Here is a 9,638-nt window from a genome sequence, read left to right on the forward strand (position 1 = left end):
ATGGGAACGCGTGCTGAATTCGAAGTAAAAATTAACTCATTGGTTCTGAGTATTTCAGCACTACCAATAGTTACTCGGGTACTCTTCCTCCCGACAACTTCCCCGATCCCCATCAACAACTTCACTACACACCACCGGTAACAAATTTCTGATACCAAATGAAGCTCCCCGATTTCCAATTAAAACCTATTCCCCGTTACCTTAACGGCCGGAACACTTCGTATGTGTTTTGATGTTTCACGCAACATTTGTTGGTCGCGTTCGTTACCCAATGTAACAACTTTCACACCCTAACACAACTTTCGTACGTTCACACCCTAACACAACTTTCGTACGTTCACACCCTAACACAACTTCGTGCGTTCACACCCTAACACAACTTTCGTACGTTCACACCCTAACACAACTTTCGTGCGTTCACACCCTAACACAACTTTCGTACGTTCACACCCTAACACAACTTTCGTACGTTCACACCCTAACACAACTTTCGTACGTTCACACCCTAACACAACTTTCGTACGTTCACACCCTAACACAACTTCCGTACGTTCACACCCTAACCCAACTTCCGTACGTTCACACCCTAACACAACTTTCGTACGTTCACACCCTAACACAACTTTCGTACGTTCACACCCTAACACAACTTTCGTACGTTCACACCCTAACACAACTTTCGTACGTTCACACCCTAACACAACTTTCGTACGTTCACACCCTAACGCAACTTTCGTGCGCGATACTGACAACTTTCGCACAACATAATGTACCAGTAATACACACATCTTAAAAGCAACCATACCTTCCCATAAAGTTTTACCCTGACAACTCCTTTCCGTCCCTAACTGAATACAAATCAAAGCCTCCCTCAACAGATCCTTACCAATTCACAGAAACCTATCGGCATATATTCATACCCTACACCAAGAAACAATTGCAAACCCTTCCAAAGACCCAAATAACAAGCCACAATCTCGTTGATGTTCTAAACAAAACATCCCACTCTCACTCTCGTTTATTGAATACTCGTTGCAACTGAAACATCCGAAATAGAACTCATCTGATTCAATGGTGCGTTTGATGTCCTCACATAAAACCTCTTATACAAGCTTTCTCCATTAAAGCCTCCCTCAAAGCGTTTCCGTGACGTGTTCACGATCCTAACACGGGAGTCATGTGAACGATATTTTAATGATAAAACGAGACCCTATATTTACTAAGTAATTTAATTCACATTTTGGCCAATGAAGGATATTATTTGTACAAGTATATATTTGTGTTATACGAGTCATAAATCTGTGCAATACACGTGCAATATATTTTTGTTCAGTATGTATACTCTATTTGATTTTATTTTGCTGAACTGCGTGCTCGTTCCTATATTTGTGTTGCTCAGTACTGTTGTTTACGTGTGTTGTTGTTGATTATTTAAAACACCAATACAAAGTAACACTTAATATCTGTTTCGGTTGTACCAATACGTACACTAATTTACGCGTACGTGCGTAAAGAAGTATTTTCTCTGAGCTAGATATATATTTAAAACACGCGACATATCAGGATGGTACGTACATTATTTTTATCTTAATAATTCGTAGATTTATTCTTCTTTAATGTCGATTTAACGATTCTAGTCTATTTGAAATATCATTTAATGTTTTCATTTATAACATGTTCAAACCGTATGTCCCCCACTCTGATAACATATTATACTATAATTCAGCGTGTACATACGGGTTTTTTCGTGTAATAAATTTTATGGTACTTCATGGTTTGCAGGCAACTGTAGGATTATCCGTCTCCGCCAGTAAAGTTAACCAAAAGATTGTATACCTCTTTCTACAACATGGTATAATATATAGTTGATATATTTATGGATTTAAACAAGAAAATAAAGTGGTCTATCCATGCAGAGATCTAAACTGAAGCACTCAAGTTTCAAACCCTGTGCCTATATATTTTTTTTTACTGATTTGTTGTCCAATAATCTGTTTAATGTTGATAACACTTGTTTCTGTTCGCTTTTCAGAAGTATTCTTGTCAAAAGAAATCTGCACATATATTGTACATGTCTAAAAAAGAAAAAGAAAAAAAAACTTAACCACGAAAAGACCTTTCAGTGTGGCACCTCGGTTTTTAGTTCTTTTACTTTTAAAATTAAACGATAATTTTGTTAACTGTATGTATAAACCCATACCGAACGATACGTCATCACCTACATGTAGTTCACGTGGGAACTGTATTTAGTTTAGTTTTTTTTATTTCATCCAAATGCAAAACAAGCATATAGGGAACAGTACAAATATTTTCGTTATTATCATGACATAGACAAGCATAAGATGTATTTAACATGGGGCCTAAAACAGGGTGTCCCAGAATACACCCCTGTCAGACTATTGTGACCACGTACGTGTATATCAAAACACTTTTTTAACAATTATGAAAATTTATTTTGGAAGAAAGAAAATATGTGATAAACGAATAGATTTATGTATCATCAGATTGATGTACATGTATATATAGATATATATGTGTTTGTGTGTGTAGGTGTTGTAATAGCCGCGCGTTATCTATCTCCACGTACACTGTATACAATTTTAAATCCCAATTGGTCACATACGACTGCACGTAATTAATGTTGTCTTTCGACAGGCGCTATAGGATACACATCTCCTCTGACCTACTGGTTTATATCTATAAATAATTAATTGAGACCCGCGACCCCTATGTCGTGAATATTTTTGAAGAGACAAAATTCAAGCATGTATCACAATACCTCATTGTTTGGTACTCAACACATCCTCAAACAGCGATAATATCACGCACGAAACATTTGACTCGATGCCATTGTTTTAATCACGGCTAATCAACAGGTTGTATGTAGCCTATTTAAAATGTTGCTTTGGAATTGATAGCTTGAATATCACACAATTAATAAACGGCGATTTGGTAACAAATTATGGAGGGTTTCTTTTAAACATTTTTATATGAAAAAATCATCGGTTTTCTAGATTCATTAACCACACTGTCTGCAGACTCGGAAATATTAATTCGTGAAAATAAAGATTTTTTTTTCTTTTTGAAGTGACATCTCTGCGTGTGAAATGATGCCTTTCGGGATGCCTTGTTTGTTATTCAGTGATAAATCTACATGTGTGTCCCGAGTTCTTGTACTCCTAAAATTCTGATGGGACTCAAAGAATTTCTGGAAATGCTTAAATTTAACACTGTGGGACTCATTGTTTTTAGCAAAACGGTTGGAAAGAACTCATGAAAATAAATGGTAAATTGATCACTGGTATGTTCCTCAATCACTCTATCACAGGACCATATACCCTTCATCTTATCAGTATCTATATATCTGTACTGAAACTACATACAGGAACTTCATTTGTTGAAGGAAACATTGTCCTTGATATGGTGTAAAACGGAAGCTGGGCAACTTTTTTTGAACTGGGTGTCGATGAGAATAGTAATAATGATGATTCTGATCCGTTATACTACAAGTGTAAGTACCTGCTACCTGGCTCTGTATAAGTCATGTATTATTCTAAATATACAAGTTAATTCTCTGAATGCTTGTACGGGCATACTTAAGTTATTACAGGACACGACTATAGAAATGATATACTCGATATATATAATATATCGTACGTGTTTCAAAGTGTGACCTAACATATAAAACAAAGTATGTACTATCTATACAAACATATTAATATTAATACAGTGACAATGTCTACTTACCCCAGAACGAAACAACCAACACCAATAGTATTGTTAACGCTGGCATCATTGTCAGTAAAAGTTGAAATCACAACTTGTTTATAAATTTAGAAATCATTAAAATCCTACAAAGTAACAACTTCCATGTTCACTCTCCGACACTCCAGGTTCAAACTAAACCAACTTTATGGGGAATCAATGGAAATCACGACAGGCGCATTGTGAAATGTGTCGACGGCATTGATTGGCTGGGAGATATTGTCAAAAGAGATAATGAGCACGCGATGTCAGAATCACAGTGTGTCGATTTCAGTCGTACATAGACATAAATGAACCACAGTGAACATATAATGATATTTTCTTTGTGGATTTAAATTTTCTTATTCATGAAGCCAAACGAAGGTCCATATAAAAGGGTCCATGGTAGTAGTGTTTCTCGGCTCTAATACGTTAATCACAGAACGTAAGTGCGTGTCTTTTATCAGCATAGTCACTCTTAACATCATAAAACATACAACTCTAAAACAAGTTTTTTTTTAAAAACAACATTATTTTTTAATCAAATACATTTCTTTGTACTCTTGTACCTTGTAATGATATTTTAAAAAGACATACGGTAAAATCAAAGTGACAGCATTGCATTGTTTATATTAATAACCTTATATCAATAAAGCTGTTCAGTCTTTAGGTAAGTGACGCACACAGTACTTTAAATGTGTTTCGGACCGAGTACACCACACGGGTAAACTTACCTACCTTTGGTTCCATGACAGTAACACTAGCACCAAAGATCTTGACTTCAATTTAAATGGAATTTTAATTCCGATTCAATTATGAATTTCTTATATACCCGTAATGAATGAAATAATAAACGACTGCTGTATTTAATCAAACGTGACGTCACCTGTCTAACCCTATAATATAGATACTATATAGTTAAATCTACCCGATAAACACTTTTGATAAGGTGACTTTGACTGAAATTACTAACATCTCTGACATCATGCTTAGTTCATTATTTTATTTATCTTTGAACGACAGAAACACCATGTGTCCAGATTCAAATTCACTTGGAAAGTTGAAACGATCAGATGGAAAAGGAAAAATAAAAACTGCAACCAACTTGAGAGGACAAATAACGACAGGAAAGCGAGAGTGCATGAACTGTCGAGACACCAAAATGAAAGTATGAACAGCATACCAACGGAAGAGACACAAATATACGGATTATTTTTATAGTCCACCATCATCAGGTCCGTAAACAACTTTTGTTATCGCGATTTATTAGAAAGTACTGAAGGGATCTTTCTCATTTCACAGAAAGTACTCAAGAGATTTTTCTCAAATTTCATGTACAGGTGCCCCTTGGTCCCTAGTTATGCTTATTTCATTTTTGTACCAATCGGGAAACAACATGACCGACAGGTAGCTATCTTGAATTTTAACAATTAACGTTTGTTATCGCTACTTCTCAGAAAGTACAAAAGGAATATTTCTCAAATTTTATGTGTATGTTTCCGTTAGTCCCTGGTTGTACGTGTTACATTTTGGGACTACTTAGTTTGGTTTGGTTTGTTTTTGTTTAACGTCCTATTAACAGCCAGGGCCATTTAAGGACGTGCCAGGTTTTCGAGGTGGAGGAAAGCCGGAGTACCCGGAGAAAAACCACCGGCCTACGGTCAGTACCTGGAAACTGCCCCACGTAGGTTTCGAACTCGCAACCCAGTGGTGGAGGGCTAGTGATAAAGTGTCGGTACACCTTAACCACCGGCCACCGCGGCCCCGTCTTGGGACTGCTGAGAAAACAACACACAAGGGACAGCGTTTACATTATAGAGACACACAAGGGACAGCGTGCACACTATATAGACACACAAGGACGGTGTGTACACTATATAGACACACAAGGGACAGTGTGTACACTATATAGACACACAAGGGACATCGTGTACACTATAGAGACGCACAAGGGACAGCGTGTACACTATAGAGACACACAAGGCACAACGTGTACACTATAGAGACACACAAGGGACAGCGTGTACACTATAGAGATACACAAGGCACAGCGTGTACAATATATAGACACACAAGGCACAGTGTGTACACTATAGAGACACACAAGGGACAGCGTGTACACTATAGAGACACACAAGGACAGTGGGTATACTATAGAGACACACAAGGACGGTGTGTACACTATATAGACACACAAGGGACAGCGTGTACACTATATAGACACACAAGGGACAGTGTGTAAACTATATAGACACACAAGGGACATTGTGTACACTATATAGACACACAATGACAGCGTGTACACTATATAGACACACAAGGACAGTTTGTACACTATATAGACACACAAGGACAGTGTGTACACTATAGAGACACACAAGGACGGTGTGTACACTATAGAGACACACAAGGGACACTGTGTACACTATAGAGACACATAATGCACAGCGTGTACACTATAGAGACACACAAGGGACACTGTGTACACTATAGATATACACAAGGGACACTGTGTACACTATAGATACACACAAGGGACAGCGTGTACACTACAGAAACACACAAGGCACAGCGTGTACACTATGGAGACACACAAGGGACACTGTGTACACTATAGATACACACAAGGGACACTGTGTACACTATAGATACACACAAGGCACAGTGTGTACACTATAGATACACACAAGGACAGTGTGTACACTATAGAGACACACAAGGACAGTGTGTACACTATAGAGACACACAAGGACGGTGTGTACACTATAGAGACACACAAGGACGGTGTGTACACTATATAGACACACAAGGGACAGTGTGTACACTATATAGACACACAAGGGACAGCGTGTACACTATATAGACACACAAGGACAGTTTGTACACTATATAGACACACAAGGACAGTGTGTACACTATAGAGACACACAAGGACGGTGTGTACACTATAGAGACACACAAGGGACACTGTGTACACTATAGAGACACATAATGCACAGCGTGTACACTATAGAGACACACAAGGGACACTGTGTACACTATAGATATACACAAGGGACACTGTGTACACTATAGATACACACAAGGCACAGCGTGTACACAATAGAGACACACAAGGGACAGCGTGTACACTATGGAAAAACAAGGGACAGTGTGTACACTATAGACACACAAGGGACAGTGTGTACACTATAGAGACACACAAGGGACAGCGTGTACACTACAGAAACACACAAGGCACAGCGTGTACACTATAGAGCCACAAGGGACAGCGTGTACAATATAGAGACACACAAGGGACAGCGTGTACACTATAGAGACACACAAGGCACAGTGTGTACACTATAGAGACACACAAGGCACAGCGTGTACACTATAGAGACACACAAGACACAGCGTGTACACTATAGAGACACACAAGGCACAGCGTGTACACTATAGAGACACACAAGGCACAGTGTGTACTCTATAGAGACACACAATGCACAGCGTGTACACTATAGAGACACACAAGGCACAGTGTGTACACTATATAGACACACAAGGCACAGCGTGTACACTATAGAGACACAAGGCACAGTGTGTACTACTTAAACAAATAGCGATACATCTGAACTTATACACAAAGCAGAAACAAAATTAAGCAGAAAGATAAGATGTCACACTAAAGACAAATTCCGTGAACACCAGTTACAGGAACTTAGACCGGTTTGATTTCATTGTTTAATATCCCATCATAGAGGTAGCAATAAACACAGAAGTGATGCCAGCTGGACACCCAGACCATCACTGACACCAGGCGAATCAGTCAAAAGTAAGGCAGTGTCAAGGGAGATATTAGGGAGAAGAAAGTTGTTTAGATAGAGGAGAAAAGATAAGATCCCAAATTATGTCTCTTCTTGTAATCATGTAGAAATGGGAGCAGCAGGTACAATTTTAAACCACAGGGCAAGAACTAATGCCGACCATTTTTTAACGTCGAATATTTCGTTAAATCGAAATTATGTGTCAATAGATTGACAGTTCTTACAGAAAAGTATTGTACATTTTATGAAAATTGTCCGTGCTTGTTTCAAACACCGAAGTCCGGCCGCTCACTGTTCAACATTGGGATATAGAGAAAAATTCTAACTGTTTTTACTGTTATACTGGCGGTCTTAATCGAGTAAGTTCTGATTATTGTTAACAGTTGTGTAGCATTGTACTCGTTTCTACCACGAGTTTCTCTTTTAAGGATTACGTACATTATAAATGCACATTATACCAATTAATTTTATCCTCATCATATTAGAATTTCCTTGTGGACGCGTCGCTTTTGCAAATTATAAAGATAGATTAGACCCCGATATACAAGTCTCTGATGAGACTGACCAATAGTATAATTGCGGTTTAATCAGACGAAATGAGTTTATCGATAGAAGTTGTCGAAACTGTCGTTATTATTACAGTATATCATCCACGGCTGTCATCAATAACACTATACAGTTTATGATCTGATACTAAATTCAGTTCAATCTTTATTTGTACTTTTGTAGTTGTAAAGTAATTTGAGAATGCACAAATTTACTGCGGAAGTGTTTGTAGTACTTGTAACACACAAATAACGATTTAGCTCGAGTTTCCTCTGGCGGCCTGGCCCGGACTCAAAGCTTCTAAAGCCATTCGGACAAATAGATGTCTGGTGTAGTTGTGCATTGAAATGTAAAGAAATTGGCAAAATACAGCGCGTCATCTTGTGAAATTTCTTTTTTGAAGTGTCAACAACGAAGAAAAGAATGAAAAACAATATTGACAACTCACACGTCGACCCAGGTAAACACGAGTTGTCCCCCTTTGGTCACACCACGTATTGAGTAACGTCTAAATATAGAAACAGACGATCGATAACGGATAACGGATTGTAAGAAAAACAATACTCGGATTATAACTTTTCAATTTCATAGCGAATGAGAGCTGGGCGTAGATTCCGATATTTACTTAATTTCAGCTAACTTGATATTGCCCTTTTTGAAAGAGTAATGTTTTCTTTAATCTGACTTTAATAGTTTAAATGCTTGTTCCTTTGTTAAGATTTCGCCTAAAGTTTCATTTTAGAAAGAAAAAAAAAACAACACTTTTTTTACCATTTCAATTTTAATTCAGATTTTTTTTCCTTTTAGTTTAATTTGATTGGTGATATTTCAGCATTGATGAAGTAGTACCGCCTCCTGTAAGACCGTGTTTGGTAGAACCGCCTCCTGTTAGACCGGTGTTGGGTAGTACCGCCTCCTGTTAGACCGGTGTTGGGTAGTACCGCCTCCTGTAAGACCGGTGTTGGGTAGTATACCGCCTCCTGTTAGACCGGTGTTGGGTAGTACCGCCTCCTGTAAGACTGGTGTTGGGTAGTACCACCTCCTGTAAGACCGTGTTGGGTAGTATACCGCCTCCTGTTAGACCGGTGTTGGGTAGTACCGCCTCCAGTAAGACCGTGTTTGGTAGTACCGCCTCCTGTTAGACCGGTGTTGGGTAGTACCGCCTCCAGTTAGACCGTGTTTGGTAGTACCGCCTCCTGTTAGACCGGTGTTGGGTAGTACCGCCTCCAGTTAGACCGTGTTTGGTAGTACCGCCTCCAGTTAGACCGTGTTTGGTAGTACCGCCTCCTGTTAGACCGGTGTTGGGTAGTACCGCCTCCAGTAAGACCGTGTTTGGTAGTTCCGCCTCCAGTAAGACCGTGTTGGGTAGTACCGCCTCCTGTAAGACCGTGTTTGGTAGTACCGCCTCCTGTAAGACAGTGTGGGGTAGTACTGCCTCCTGTAAGACATGGGTTGGGTAGTACCGCCTCCTGTAAGACCGTGTTGGGCAGTACTCCAGTCCCGTGGGCCTGTGGGGAGAAGTACATGGGAACTCACTTGTCC

General features: G+C 39.1%; 1 protein-coding gene across 4 annotated transcripts in view; it reads right to left on the reverse strand.

Moving 5' to 3' along the window:
- LOC117331786 overlaps positions 1-9,638 on the reverse strand; it is a 69,910-nt gene that overhangs the window by 19,011 nt on the left and 41,261 nt on the right. For 2 of the 4 annotated variants that reach the window (XM_033890667.1, XM_033890666.1), the window contains exon 1: positions 3,748-4,023. The exons of the other annotated variants lie outside the window; for them this stretch is intronic. In XM_033890667.1, coding sequence (XP_033746558.1) covers positions 3,748-3,796 — 49 coding nt within the window. In that variant the 5' untranslated portion in view covers positions 3,797-4,023. Of the gene's footprint in view, positions 1-3,747; positions 4,024-9,638 lie in introns of those variants that run through there. 4 annotated transcript variants of the gene reach the window in all.

Source organism: Pecten maximus, chromosome 7 (genome assembly GCF_902652985.1).
Source record: "Pecten maximus chromosome 7, xPecMax1.1, whole genome shotgun sequence".
NCBI lineage: Eukaryota > Metazoa > Mollusca > Bivalvia > Pectinida > Pectinidae > Pecten > Pecten maximus.